The following is a 16,095-nucleotide window of genomic DNA, read 5'->3' as shown; positions in this document are numbered from 1 at the left end:
ACCCTTTTCAAATAGAAGTTTGAGCATACATGCCAAGCAGTCACAAAAATATGTATACTTTGTGAAAATATAGGTTAAGTATTGTCTTAGGTTTTACAACTTTACCAATAAAGGTATCCCATTCACTTTTAACTGGACAGCATTAACTTTGAGCGTGGAAAATATCGGCCACTGTTTTCAGACATTGCTAAAGTGCCAGCAACGTTAAGCATCAGAATTATTACTAACACGTTATTTGGATTTTCCAATCCCTATTTAGACCTACCCAGCCACGCGAAATGGAAGAAAAGCTATTTTTGCACAAATGTTATATGGAAATGAGTACATCAATAATAGTAACCATGTAACCAGATACATATCACAAGATAAAATTAATTTCTGCACTTCCTACAGCTTTATTTGGATAAGAAATGATTGCTATATAAAATATCTAACTTGGCAATAGTAATTGTTCAACCATATGGATCTGTTAAATTAGAAACAAATTGATAGCTACAGCCCTTTTTATTGATCAGTTCCCTCTTTCCCTACCTCTGCTGATTGCTATAATTATTGGTTTTAATTCTGCAGGTACTAAGAGCAGAAATGTGCACCTACTGTACGAAAAGTGGAGTTAACAATCCGGTTGCAAAAGCAAGATGTACAAGTCAACATCAACTAATCAGTTTTGCATATAAAATCTATTCATTACAAATTTCCAACAATTTGCATTTATATAATGCCTTTAATGTAGTAAAACATCCCAGTGCACTTCACAGGAGCGTTACCGAACAAAATCCGACACCGAACCACAGAGATATTAAGGACAGAAGAGGTAGGTTTTAAGGAGCATCTTAAAAGGTAAGAGTGGCAGAAAGGTTTAGGGAGGGAATTTTAGTGCTTAGGGCCTTGGCAGCTAAAGGCATGGCTGTCAATGGTGGCATGATTAAAATCAGGGTTCAAGAGGCCAGAATTACAGGAGCAGATATCAAGGGGGTTGTAGGACTGAAGATGAGATGATTATATAGAGATAGGGAAGGGCACGGCCATGGAGGGATTTGAAGACAAGGATGAGAATTTTTATTTTTTTTTAAACTGAGGCATTTCTTAACTGGGAGCCAATGTAGGTCAGCGAGCACAGGGGTGATGGGTAATGGGACTTGGTGCAAGTTATGGCACAGGCAGCAGAGTTCTGGATGAAGAAGTTTAGAGGGTAGAATGAAAGCCGCCAGCCAGAGTGTGTTGGAATAGTCCAAGCATGGATGAGGGTTTTAGCAGCAAATCAGTTAAGATAGGGGCAGAGTCAGGCAATGTTAGAAGTGGAAATATTCAGTCTTAGTGATGCCACATTTTTTTTGGTCAGAAGTTTATCTCATGGGCAAAAATGACACCGGAGTTGCAAACAGTCCCTTCAGCTTCACAGTTGCCAGGGAGAGGGATGGAGTCGGTGGCCAGGAAGCAGAATTTGTGGCAGGGACCAAAAGCAATGGTTTTGGTCTTAATTAAATGGAAGAAATTTCTGCTCATCCAGTACCAAGTGCTGGACAAGCATTCTGACAATTTAGAGACAGAGTAGGGGTGGAGACAGAGCTAGGAGTCATCAGTGAACATGTGGAGAATGACAACTTTTTCAGACGATGTCACTGAGAAGCTCACGTAAACAAGAAGTGCCAGGGCTTTTGGTGGGGGAGGAATGGATGGCAAGGCTAGACCCTTGGAACACCAGAAGTAACAGAAAGAGAGCACGAAGGATATCTACTGCTGGTGATTCGGTAGCTACAACTGGATAGATAAGAATGGAGCCAAGCGAGTGCAGTCCAACCTAGTGGGATGACAGTGGAGACATATTGGAGGAGGATGGTGCAGTCAGCCATGTCAAAGGCTGAAGACAGGTCGAGAAGGATGAGGAGGGATTACCTTTGTCACATTCATACAAGATGCAATTTGCAACTTTGATAAGAGTCAGAAATCTGATTGGACGGACTCAAGCATGAAGTTCTGGGAAAAATGGGAAGGCATGAACACATTTAAGAACTTGGGAGAATAAAGGAAGGTTGGAGGTAGGGTAGTAGTTTGCTCTGCAACAAGGACAGAAGGGTCAATTCAAGAAGGGGAGACACAGACTGAACGCTTTGGAGAAGGGGGGGGGTGGGTGAAGGAGAAGGAGAGAGTAGAACTAGAGACAAACAGGGAGGGACAGAAGGGGAGACAAAGGAGAATGAAAGAGGAAAAAACCATGAGGCCAATACAATTCAAAAGCAAAAACAATACCAAGACAGACAAATGAATTACAGCACATTTAAGAGATCGTGCTCAATGAGCAAAGCTCAAAGTAGATTCTGGTTCTTATAACAGCCCTCAGAGCTTTTGTTGCAAGGGTGAATGTTGTGGAGTAGCAGCAGCCTGATTTTGACTACTGGGAAATGTTGGAGATCATACAGGGTATGATCATTCATCTGTGATGCCCCACAGATTAACAGCAAGTTGACAATCACTGCCTAAAACACAACCAGTGAGAGTCATTACCTTCAGCATACAAGGAAAAAGTGGAAGACACCGTGCAATGAATAAAACAAAGCATGACCCCCAGACAAGTTATCAAAATTGAGGCTCATGGAGTAGGAACGTCAGTGCACAATTGGATAAAAAATTGGCTCAAGGAGAGAAAACAGCAAATCATGGAAAATGGTTGTTTTTCAGACTGGAGGATGGTAGACAATGGTGTTCCGAAGGGTCAGTGCTAGGAACACAGCACTTTTTTTTTTGCTATATATAAATGTCTTGGATCTTAGAAGGTAGAGTAGAATCTCAAAATCTGCTGGTAATACCAAACTTAGGAGTAGCAAACAGTGAGGATATGAATTGCCTGTAGCAGATAGGCTAGCAGCATGAGCAGAGAAGTGGCAGATGGAATTTAATACAGACAAGTGTAAAATGATGCATTTTGGCAGAAGGGCTAGGGTGAGGCAATATAGACTTAATGGCGCAGTTCTGAAGACAGTGCAGAACAGAGGGACCTAGGGGTGCATGTGCATCGATCTTTGAAGGTGTCAGGACATAGAGAAAGGTTAGCAAAGCATATGGGATCTTGAGCTTCATAAATAGAGGCACAGAGTACAATAGCAGGAAAGTGAACTGAACCTTTATAAAGCTCTGGTTAAGCCCCAACTGGAGTACTGCAACAGTTCTGGTCACCATACTTTAGGAAAGATGTGAGGGTCTTTGAAATGGTGCAGAGGAGATTTACCAGAATGGCTCCAGGGATGGGGGACTTTAGTTACAATGTTAGGTTGGAAAAGCCAGGGGTGTTCTCTCTGGAGCAAAGGAGATTTGATAGAGATGTACAAGATTATGACAGGCTTAAAAAAGTTAGACATGGAAAAGCACATTCCATACAATGACGGTACAAGGTTTTGGGCAAGAGATACAGGGGGAATGTGACAAGAACCTTTATTTACACAGCAAGTGGAACTCTCTGCCCACGAGGGTGATGGAAGCAGAGACAATCAATCATTAAAAAAGGAATTTGGATGGGCACTTTGAAGAAAATAAACTTGTAGGGTTACGGGGATCGAGTGGAGAGTGGGGCTGACTGGATTGCTCCACACAAAGCCAGCAAGGACTCTGAGGTGAATGGCCTCCTTCTATACTGTGAAGACTAAGTGTACCAGGTTTTAAAAAAAAGTGAAAGTTGAAGAGTATATTCCATATTGAGATTAACAAAAACCACAGATACATTAGTAGTGCATTAACTGCAGTTTTAAAAGGAGGTGGAGATCATTTCTAGCAAAAAGTTTGCTATCCAGGAGAACTTGTCCAAACACCACTCCCAAACGCAATGTCGTGTTCTCCTGCATGCAGTCATGTATCCAGACCATTAAAGTTATTGGCAGATATCTTCTCCCAGAGGGTTGTGGGTGCTCCATCGTTGAGTAAATTCAAGACTGAGATCGACAGATTTCTGATCTCAGAATCAAGGAATATGGGAAGTGGGCAGGGAGGTTGAATTGAAGTAGATGATTAGCCATGATTGTATTGAATGGCAGATTGTATTGAGGCAAAAGATCTACTCCTGCTCTTCTTGCTTATGTTCTTACAAGCATGCAAGATTTTAATTCAACTGAATTACTCAAAACTACAATTCACTATAGGTCAAATAAATTTCTAACTTAATACACTATTGATTGTTTTAAAGTTTCTGGCATACGGTTAGATTTAAGGAAGATAAATAGCAATGAATGGTTTGTGACAGCCCAGTGTACATCTAACAGTACTGGAGCTCAAATTGCAATCTATAGTTTTCTGGTCTCCATTTCTCCCTCCAGCATTGAATAGTACATCTTGCCAATCGTAAGGAGAAACATGCAAAGGCTAGGCAATTTCATTACCCAATGTGGAAGCAAGCTGTGGTCTGGAGCCTGTCACAAATGAGCAGTAACTCACACTGGTGTTTTGTGCGTCTGCAGGATGGATTACATTTTGAGCTGGGGTAGCAAATTTTGATACCTGCAAAATACTGGAAAAATAAGGTGGAATATGCTTTCAGCCACCAGATTGGAAAGAAATCAAATAATTACAAGCATCCAGTGTCACTGTTTACAGTTTAGTTTTCATTTTCTTGAAAAATACTCACTAAACAGAAAACTAAACTGTAGGTAGCATCACTGCAGACTTTACTACAGCATTAAGTTTTCATTAAAATGTAGCATTCATTGCAGATGTCTAGAGATGCTTCCCCCAGCTCAAACCACAATTAAATAGACCACTGATCCCAGAAGCTAAATAAACCTCTGTGGCTCAAAAAAAAATCCATGGGCAATTTTAATATTTTGGGACAACACCTTAGAACACCCATTATTACTTAATTTTAGAAGTCAGACACAAAGCTCCCTTGATGGCTGAATGAGTAAAGGAGTTAGTGAGAACAGTAAGCAAAAAGGATTTAAGGTCCCAGACTGAAAACCTGGTTCATAGTCAAGTTAGCTGATTACAGTAGGGCAGGAATTGGGGCACTACAATTAACTGCAAGGACCTTGGGTTAGGAAGGACGATGGAGGATTCCCATACTAAGTACTATCCAGTAACTTTTACTGGAAAGTGTACCTTTGTGGACTTTAAGATCTGAGGATGCCTTCCACTGTCCAAATAGCAGGCTATTTGGGTAATACACTGTTATATTAATAGACAGTTGGCATCTGGGACATCTTAGCCCAAGTGGCAATATCCTCATGGAAGAAAATTAGTATGAAAAGGGCATGATTTAAACATAATTCACAACATAAAATTGCCCGAAATGCTATGCAACACTAAATGGGTAGAATTACCATGCGCTGACGTAACACATGGACCCACACAATTCTGTTGCTCCAGTGGCAACATGCTTTCTGTATTCAATGAAACAATGCCTCCTGCATAGAAATTTTCTTCTACATGCCTTTCAAAATTAATACTAGTGACTTAAAGGTAATTACTTAAATGGCTGGAGTATTATGGGCCATTTATATAATTGCATGATTTTAGCTCATATCAGGAGGACAGTTGCGTCAGGATTGGAAGAGTTCCACCATATTACCAGCTTTACAAGGATAAGAGCCAATTAAAAAGTTTTTCATGGGATGTCCACTCTAGTCTCACATTGAGGGTCTGCTTTCCTATTCTAGAAAGAAACTGCTCCTGATGAACTTCTGCTGTATCTTGGGACAGTTAGAATGGGTTTCATACAACTTTGGCTGTACATTTATAAAAAAACCATTTCCCCGCACTTAAATAATGTAATAGAGTTCTACACATTTCTGGAATTTTACAACCATGTCTTGCCAACACAAACTAGAAAGGTGTATATCAGAATATCAAAATGATACATTAGTTGAGATGCATTAATTTTCTGTTAAAGCATTACTTACTTCTGAAATACTATAATATCGCCATCCATGAGCTCGTCAAGTGCTTTATCAAGGGACACTTCATAATCCTGAATTCTCTCAGTTAAATTGGGTTTTACTTCCTAGACAGTTTTATAAATGAACATAAACAATTACAACTTGACACTATTTTGTTGCAATGACTACAAATGCAAAATAATCAGCCAAATGATTTAACTATAGCTAGATTACAAATGTAACTGATAGTCTCGAAGATTTACATTTCATGACTTTCATAGATCTAAGCAAAACCTTAACACCCAGCTGACATTCTTGAACTTAAAACCAAATCCATCCAACATTTTGTTTTCTTGCCCTCCTTCCCCAACCCAAGAACACATTTTGTGTTCAAGACGGCAGGGCAAATGGTGGGGTGCACATTGTGAACCTTCCTATACAAGTCCACCTTTCTATACAAGAGAATTCTGGATCACCGGTGCAGGTTTCATCTCTAAGGTATTCCACTGTAATGCTACAGGCAATGAGCTTTGCCTATTACATCATGAATCAGAGGTTGCATTAAGTAATCTCGAGTCTTCCATTTGACTTGTATGCATACATTGTAGTCCTCTATCATGTGGCTATAACATGCTGCTTCAGTGTTGCAAATGGCTGTTCAATGCCTCCTCAATCAACCATGAAAGCATGGTTCATGAAATATTCAATTTTCTTTTTAATTTACAATTCCCCAAGGAACCTATATTTGAAATCAGATTTTTAAGTCAATGCTGTATTTTAATCAAACAATATTGCATACAAAGTATCATACACAGTAAACATGGACAACTCGTGTTTTTCATACCTCATAGAGGATAAGGTTAGTTCCTTGCGGAAACCCTGCTCTCTCACACATGATTGGCAGTAAATCACCTGCACAAAATAAATGTAAGTTAGTTTTCTTTGGAATGCTCATTCAAATTGGTATCTGCATTCAGTTCTCAACTTACGTATTTTACACGATATAGGGGTGTAGATATGTCCACAGTAATTCAAGCTCCGAGCTTTGGGATCATACATCTTCAAAAACAACATTACATCATCTGAAAAGAAAACAAAATTACTGTACTGTACATTTGCAACCTATTTCTATATTGATAAGGAGCATTTTAACCTAATCCATTAAAGATACGTTCTCAAACAGGCATACAAGCAATTAAGAACTAAAGTGTAACTGCTGCACAAATCATGTAATCACTAACTGACATAACAGCACATCAATATGAACTTACGATCTTTATCAAATTTGGGCAACGTTGCTCCACTGGCAGCCAACTCTGGATCTACAGTCTCTAGAAATATTGTCCACGGGTTGTCATTATCACTCAATTCAATCATCTATGAGTAGAAACAAAGTTTCAGCTGTTAGAGTACATTGCTTTCAAAAGTTAACTTGAGGTTTCATTATCTTCACTGACCATTTATTTCAATACTTCTGCACCAAGGTGGTTTTAGATCCACAGATGGTACAGATTCAGTGCACTATTTTGTACTGCAGGCACCAATATAGCTAAACGTAAAAATACTGATTTCCTATCGTGTGCTTCCAATATGTCAGAGGATAAGCTGTTTATTACAAGAGTTTTCCCAATTAACTGAGAATAATTGTCTGCCTAGTCCTGTCCCTTTATAGACTAAACTAAAGTAGATCACAAATCTAATCCACAACTCCTCCATGCAGGGTAGGTAGGGAGTAAAGACTAAACAGGTACACTGAGGTCAGAATAAATTGCTCAAGCTCAGGGAAGATAGTTGGTTAAGATACCTAAGCTACTTGTTCAATTGTGATGCGCTGTTTTATTATGATTTATGATTATATTTTTATATTCAATCAGGTCCACGTATGTCAGATTTTGTCCGTACAACACTTCAAGATGCAAATATGATTATGTCATGCATGACAGACTAGTTTTAATAATTTGCTCTCCTTACTAGTAATGCTGCACATCAGGATACCACAAAAGACTCAATATAGACTATTTTTCCTAATTAGCAGAAATATTGAGTAACCGCTGGTTCTTAAGTGATGCATTATGAAGTGATGAAGCATTGTTTCGAGCACACAACTTCACAATAGGCTTTTCTAAATGCAGCTGGATTTTCAGAGTTAAGGCATGGTGCTTTTGTGAAAGTTGCACAAGACTGCTACTGAACAGCAAGATGCTTGGCACTGCTTTCCAACAGTTCAGCATCGTGGCAGGGACCAACTGCTCCAACACTCATGTCTGGTTACAAAAAAAAGCCTTGACCAGACGCAGGGGGCATGGTGCTGGAGCCCGTGAAAGGAATGCTGGTAACTGCAGGGCAAGACGGATGATGAACTGGGATAGGCTCCTCACAGGGCATGTATGTGAACGCACTAAGTATGGTGAATAATGGTGAGTTTAGGGTACATACGGCTGTGTGGCAAGAACGAAAACCTGGCTTAAAAACGGTGAGGACGGGCTCTTAATGTTAAAGGAAACCAGAAAAGATAGGGAAGGAAAAAATGGAGGTGGGTGACAGTATTCATTAGGGAAGAGATGGTAGCGCTGGAAAGAGAGGATAGCCATGAGCAGACAAGGACATAATCCATAGACAAATGCACGCCAGACAGTGCAAAAAGAGAGAAAAGAGAGGGGAGCAAATCTGCAGGGAAATCACAGATGTGCAAGGACCATAGAGGAGTGATGCGGGGGGGGGGGGGGGGGCTTAAATTACCGAAATATCGATTGGGATGGTGTTAGATAGAATAAAGGGTAACAATGGGGAGGAATTTCTGAAATGTGCCCACAAGAACTTCCTTGACCAATATGTTCTTGGTCCAACTACGAAGGAGGCATTGCTGGATCTGGACCCGGGGAATGAGCTGGGCCAAGTGGCTGTGGGGGAACACTTGGGTAAGAGTGATGACAGCTTCCCAGGAAGCTAGCGCACACTTGCAGGATATTTTTGCGGTAGTCGCACATGACCTGCACACTGAGTGAGTGGAACCCCTTCCTGTTAACGAAAGCACCTAGCTACTCTGAGGGAACCTCGATAGCAATGAGTGCAGTCTATAACCCCCTGGACTCAAGGAAATCCTGCCATGGTGTCAAATCTGTTGGCCTGCCTGGCATGACTTGTATTATCTATCTTCCACACTTCCTCTGCCCTCAAAAAGAAAGCATCCATCACCTGCCTTATGCAATGATAGACCGCAAATTGCAAGGTCCAACGAATGTCCATTTAATCCCTGCAACGACCCTGTAGTGAAAACATTGAGCACCATGGTTACCTTCACTGCCACAGGCAATGGATGCCCACCACAACTCAGTAGTCTTAACTCCTTCAGCATGTTGCATAGGTCAACAACCACCTGTCCAGATAAGCGCAGTCTTCAGGGACATTGATGCTTGAAAAAGTCTGCGAAGCTGAGCCATTGTCTGATTCTTTGCGCTGGGTAGCACCTTCTTCAAGCATTTGCCTCCATGTGAGCTTGGCAGCACAGACATGCTGCTGGTGCTCCTCTGCCTGCTGCCATGGCAGCAGACGTTGCCCTCTCTCTCTCCCCTCTTGACAGGAGGAGGCAATCTTCGTGCAGGACACCCATCTCCCTTTGCAGCCTTCAACGCTCAATGGTGTCAACCCTTGCCATGCCTGGGCTCGCAGCAGAGGTCCTGGGAGAAACCCTTGCAGTTATTAGCCTCTGCAGCTGTCCTTCCGCACAGCAATCCAATTAAATTACACTCCCAACGGCAACCCTGAGCCTCCCTGCTTGGAAACTCTGCACATCTTATCACCTATCAGTTGCAGGCAACAATCACTTCCCACTGTGCTCTTGCCTCATTTCAGTTGGCGAGATGAAGCTCCTTGGGACCCGTGCACCTTCGACAAAACTCAAAACACTGCAAAATTGCTGCTAATGACTCCCTTTACAGCCTCAATTGGATGCCTGCCACTGGCAAGCAGGCTCCCGTTCCTGCTCACCACCCACCTCGGAAAAGATGTTGGCAACAGGGAGCAGTCAGACACGTTGTCCCACTATTTCCCTGCCCTTCCTTCACCCACCTGCCTCCAACCCCATCTCCATGGGGCCAGGAAAATTCAGCCCAATGTCTCAGTGGTGCCTGCAGCAGGTGCGCCAAGGTTGGAACTGAGCTCTGTAGCTAACCATGGAATAGCTAACCTGGGAGAGGTTGGGGTTGCCACTGCATCCCTGAATTGAAAACTGCTTCACTTCCCAGCACCAACAACCCTCACTCGGAGCACAGAACTATTAGTTGCTTTCAGCTAGGACTGCAACAGTGGTCAAAGCCATCAAGGATTCAGGTTCTTCTCTGCAGTTATTCCTCCTCTAAAAAGTTAACTACCCCCAGCAAAAGTCACTGAGCATCAGACGAAGAGAGTAGTCATTTCGTTCAAGTACAATTACATTATTGGCCAAAGTTGTAATAGCTTTTTTTTTGGAAGAATAAAATGAAATATACAGTTTAAGCTGTTGGTGGTTGGGAATTGCTCAGCTAATGGAGTATCCACTACTGGATAAATCGGAAAACCATGAGCAGGCTCAAATAACCACAGCATTAAGTTTAAAGATAGATATTTGGGTAATGAGTTTTGGCATCACAGCTGAGCCCAATCTCAGACCTCACCTGATGCATACACTTCTCATCTGGGTGACTGGATACCAAGGAGACCCAGGCTGATAACTGATTTAAGATGCAATTATATACTCCTACAACACTGGATGAGTTCAGCTGATTAGCACAGGGATTGAACCTGGGCCCTTCCTGGTTTGCATGGCTCAGTTCAATATGGATAATGCACTCACCAACTGAGTAATCTGGAAAAGTAACATGTTCTGATATTTTAATTTTTGTTCATCTAGTTAAGTACGTACAGTTCCGTAACCATGTGCCTCAGGTGATGCAACGCTTATCTTTGTTCCTATTGGATCTTGCCAATGTAATCCCCCAACTGTCTGGTCAAGTCCCTCTATCGCCCCCGCATATTTATTATTCAAACACTGATTACAGGACTCTCAACAGGAATCAGAAATTCAAGATGCAAACTGTGCTTATTTTAAAAGCATCATGGCAATGGCCTGACAGAGAAACAAGTTCAATAATGATTCAAAAGAGAAAAGCAACGTGATGAAAAATACTTCACAACTGAGACAGAAGTTCCTTTATTTGAAATCAATCCTTAGGACTCTGAAAGAATAATGCAAAACTACAAAATACTGCAGAAAGTGAAATAGATTTGTCAGTATTGCTTTTCCTACGAAAATATTCATGTTTGATAAAATAATTTTGCTTCTTCAGTCACATTTCGAGATGACAAGTTAGAAGTTCAGTGAGGGTAGTTATTACTCATGTTCTACAAGCAAAGTTTCAGCACACCTCGTTTTAAGTTCTGCATTGTCACAGCATGTGAACCTAAGCCACAGCAGTTAACTGCAGTTAGGTTAAAATCACTTCCCTGGCAAAAGCAGGCACAGTATGCCATCTCTTAAAGGTTTATCATAACTGATCTTCAGTTCTTAGTCATACTTGAGTGCACTGGACTGCCACTTCTAACCAAGTTTATAGTGGGTTACTACAATCTAGTTAGAAGATGCCAATAAATGCACTCTAAGTACAGGTTTTCATCTGGATTTGTAGTTTCCCTTCATACAGCATTCAACCAACATTACCACTGGATATGTGAACAGGGAGCAACCAAGTGCTTTTATTCAATTTCATTTTAGAACAGCTACTGATCAAGTTTGAGTAAGTACTTACAACATTTTGATGTTAGTTCGAATAATGATCACGCTGCATGGAATAGGTCACTGATGAGCAACTGTGTACCACTTAAAAGTCATCCTATTTCCATTCCTTTCCTCCATCCACCCCTGTTATTTTGGTACTTGCTAAATTTTAATGAAGTCTTCCAAGAAAAAGTGCCACACAAGGGAGGATTAAAAAAGAACTTGATGCAAACATTGAGAGATTAAAAAGGTAGCACGATTCCAGAAGTCTGTCATGGCTGTTTTTGCAAACAGCTAATGATATCACAAAAGGTTTTTCCATCGAACCCAGTTTCTACATACTCCTTTTGTGAAGAGATTTAACAATTTACAGGTACAACATGAACTGCCTGTACAAAGTCATGAAGCATAAAAAGCTTTGCCACATACTTGTGGAAAAGCGCTTTAACTTACATCTAGCCCGTCATAGATTGTTATTCCGAAACACTGATTCTTAGATTAGTTTTTTTAAAAAATCAAATTCACAGAAATCACATTTAGCAATCTATAATCTGATGTGATAAAATGTTGTGAAGATAATCCCAAGGAGGATCTGAGGATGATAGAAGGTGGGTTTTGGAACGAATTCCAGAGCATGGGCAGAGACGGTCGAAGGCAGCTATGATGGGACAAAGGACGCAGGAGGCCAGAATTAAGTGCATATTATTTGAGTTGAGGCTGAGATCTAGACATAATGGTACAAGAATGACAAAATTTAAACCTCAATTCAAAGTTATCCAGAAAAGGTGCAAACACTCAATAAGGTCAGGCCACTTCAATTTTCTACAGTTAAATGAGTTTGTAGTATTGCTATTTTTTAAATATGGCTTCTAAGTGGGCTATGTTTGGGGTACAGCAGCCCCATATCTGGCATTATAGCAAAACGCAACAAAATTTTTCATCAGTTTAGGAAAAGCCACAATTCTAGTTCAAAATCTACATGAAAATTTATCCTGGAATATACACACTTACAGTTTTGTTGCTGTCCGCTTCGTAGTCCAACATCGCTGGTCTCTTCGTCCCATTACTCCGGGCCTGCATTGGCCACAATCGTATCTGTTCCTGTGGATATCCCTAGATTAAAGCAAGCACATTTAAGATCAAAATGTAGGCAAAAGCAGTTATGCAATTACAACCAAAGTACTGTTGCATGCAACATTCCAAATTAGTACACTGTTTCAATAGACAACATAGTTATAGTACTCAAAGTTTATTAGAGAATTTAATACTAAATTCAAAAGTGTACCAACTTCAGAGATGTGGTCAGTATATGTTCCCTCTTACACAGAAGCGTGCCTATATCTTAAAACCCGAAAGATACGTTTTCCCAATGACCTAGAGGATAAAGGCCATGCCTGATGCATTATTAAACCATATACACCAAAAGTCTCAGGTCTATGCTGAGACAGTGATCTCAACTAGTGCATCATTCTAACTTTTACAACTGGCCTTTGTTCTCGGGCTTGGGGAGTGAGAATCAAGAGTAAGAGGCTATGTTTCCCATTCCTGATGTTTATTTGGTGAAGCCTGCACATGTGGGTGGTGGGCGAGAACAGGATCTAGTTTAGCTCTGATTCTTTCCAGTTGAACACTGCCAAATCCTTACACACACAATATGGATAATCCAAATACAGTGCAAGATGCTTACAGGGGACAGATCTGTATTGAAGTTGTCCTGGTTTATCCAAATTTGACTGGTATATGGAGTTTGGCCACAGATCAGCCACGATCTCTTGAATAGCAGAACAGGCTAGAGATGAAATGGCCTTCTCTTCCTATAATTCAAGTTAGGCGACCTACACTTGATTAAAACATGAAATAGCCAAGCTCCAATTCTAATGAAAAAAATTAGCTTATCTGTGCTCAGTTCCACATGCATTAATCTTCAGGTGGTGGGACACAAGCCACTCTCAAAAACAGTGAAGCTTTGTAAATGGGGATCATAAATGCTAACATCCCCCATGTCGTAACTGATGGCTCCTTCATAGCATTGTGGAAAGCGGGCAAAAAATTGTAATCACTCACGATGCTCATTTTCCTCCTCCATGCCAAACCTGAGTGTCAGCAGTTTTAGTGAAATCTAGGCTCTATCTAACCATTTATGTTTTTTTTTAAAAACCACTCATTTGGGAGACAAAAAAATTGGTACAACAGCTGTCCAGATACACTGATAATCCTCTTGTTTAGGTAGATGAGGTTTGTCCTATTTACCCAACTATCTTGACAAACCTACATCCATAATGAATACAGTGCAAATATTCGTGTCGTTTCTTTGCACATTAAAGACCATCACTTATCAAGGTAGGGGCGGAACACCAACGAATGCCAGTCATGTAAAGCTACCATGATTTCAAACTCTGAAGAGCATCAAGAAAGCAAAGCTTCATGACCTCAGGATATCCCAAAGTGCTTCACAGCCAATTAAGGATTTTTGAAGTGCAGGAAAATGGGGCAACCATTTTTCTGCACAGCAAGGTCCCACAAAGAAATGAGAAATGACCAGATGATCTGTTTCTTGGTTGTGTTAATTGAGGTATAAATGCTGACCAGGACATCAGGATAACTTTCTGCTCTTCTAAAACTGCTCAGGAATCTTTTACATACACTTGAGGGAGCAAACAGGATTTTGGTTTAATATCTCACCTGAAAGACAACTCCACAGTGCACTTACACTCTGTCGTGCATTGCCGTCGTGCACTCAAGTACCAGCCTAGATTATGTACTCGAGTCTGATATGGTCCATGAACTCATGGCCTCTGACCCAGAAACAAGAGTGCTACTGCCAATCCAAGTCTGACTCCTCAAGTGAAGTAGGCTTACTTTCCAGTACCATTGAATTTTTTTTGAACTGAGCAATACTGCTGTTTTATTTAACAACTTATTTTGTTTTTAAAATTATGCCAAAACATCCAGTACCTTTTGACGTACATCTGCATCAGCAATCCAGAATAGATTAAATTCTTTCATGGGATGTGAGCATCGCTGGCAAGGCCAGCATTTGTTGCCGACCCCCAAGTGCCCTCAAAAGGTGGCGGTGTCACCTTCTTGAACCGCTGCAGTCCATCTGGCGTAGGTACACCCACAGTGCTGTTTGAAGAGTGTTCCAAGGTATTAACCTAGCAACCCTGAAGGAACGGCGATATAGGTCCAGGTCAGGATCGTGAGACACTTGGAGGGGAACATGCAGGTCGTGGTGTTCCCATGCTTCTGCTGCCCTTGTCCTTCCAGGTGGTACAGGTTTTGGGTTTAGAAGGTGCTGTCGAAAGGGGCTTGGCAAGTTGCTGCAGTGCATCTTGTATATGGCACACACTACTGCCACTGTGCGCTGGCGGTGGAAGGAGTGAATGTTTCAGGTGGTGGATGGGGTGCCGATCAAGCATGCTGCATTGTCTTGGATGGTGTCATGCATCTTGAGTGTTGTTGGAGCTGTATTCATCCAGGCAAGTGGAGAGTATTCCATAACACACCTGACTTGGACTATGTAGATGGTGGACAGGCTTTGGGGAGTGAGGTGAGTTACTCGCCGCAGGATTCCTAGCCTCTGACCTGCTCTTGTAGCCATGGTATTTATATGGCTACTCCAGTTCAGTTTCTGGTCAATGTAAATCCCCCAAGATGTCAATGCTCAGGGTTTCAGTGATGGTAATGAAGTTGAATATCAAGGGGAGATGGTTACATTGTCTTGTTCGAGCTTGTCATTGCCTGGCACTTGTATGGTGCAAATGTTACTTACCACATATTAGCCCAATCCTGAATGTTTTCCAGGTCTTGCTGCATAGGGACATGGATTGCTTCAGTATAAGTGGTCACGAATGGTACTTAACTTTGCGCAATCAGCAAACATCTCCATTTCTGGCCTTATGGAGGTCACTGATGAAGCAGCTGACGATGCTTGGGACGAGGACACTACCCTCAGGAACTCCTACAGCGAAGTCCTGGGACTTAGACGTTTGCCCTCCAACAACCACAACCATCTTCCTTTGTGCTAGGTTAAGACTACAACCAGTGGAGAGTTTACACCCGATTCCCATTGACTTCAATTTTGCTAAAGCTCCTTGATGCCACACTCTTGGTCAAATGCTGCCTTGATATCAAAGACAGTCACACTCACACCTCATCTTGAATTCAGATCTTTTGTCCATGTTTGGATCAAGGTTGTAATGAGGTCTGGTGCCAAGTGGCCCTGGCACAACCCAAGCTGAGCATCAGTGAGCAGATTATTGCTGTTTAAGTGCCAATTGTGACAGCACTGTTGACGGTGCCTTGCATCACTTTGCTGATGATCGAGAGTAGACCGATGGGGTCAAAGTTGATCGGATTGGATTTGTCCTGCCTTTTGTGGACAGGAGAAACCTAGGTAATTTTCCACATTAAGGTCATTGCCCCTAGTGTAGGTAGGTGGTAGGGAACATGGGATTACTGTAGGGTTAGTATAAATGGGTGGTT

At 41.5% G+C, this 16,095-nt stretch overlaps 1 protein-coding gene across 5 annotated transcripts in view; it reads right to left on the bottom strand.

The window, feature by feature from the left end:
* usp7 (ubiquitin specific peptidase 7 (herpes virus-associated)) overlaps positions 1-16,095 on the bottom strand; it is a 107,420-nt gene that overhangs the window by 21,244 nt on the left and 70,081 nt on the right. For all 5 annotated transcript variants that reach the window (XM_068056410.1, XM_068056412.1, XM_068056411.1 and 2 more), the window contains exons 17-21: positions 12,622-12,723; positions 7,130-7,235; positions 6,848-6,940; positions 6,703-6,770; positions 5,883-5,983 (exon numbers count right to left, since the gene is read on the bottom strand). In XM_068056410.1, the coding sequence (XP_067912511.1) occupies positions 5,883-5,983; positions 6,703-6,770; positions 6,848-6,940; positions 7,130-7,235; positions 12,622-12,723 (470 nt within the window). The remainder of the gene's footprint in view (positions 1-5,882; positions 5,984-6,702; positions 6,771-6,847; positions 6,941-7,129; positions 7,236-12,621; positions 12,724-16,095) is intronic.

The sequence above is a fragment of the Heterodontus francisci genome, chromosome 24 (genome assembly GCF_036365525.1).
Source record: "Heterodontus francisci isolate sHetFra1 chromosome 24, sHetFra1.hap1, whole genome shotgun sequence".
In the NCBI taxonomy this organism is placed as follows: domain Eukaryota; kingdom Metazoa; phylum Chordata; class Chondrichthyes; order Heterodontiformes; family Heterodontidae; genus Heterodontus; species Heterodontus francisci.
The sequence above is the reverse complement of the archived record's forward strand: the minus strand, read 5'-3'. Positions and strand labels throughout refer to the sequence as shown.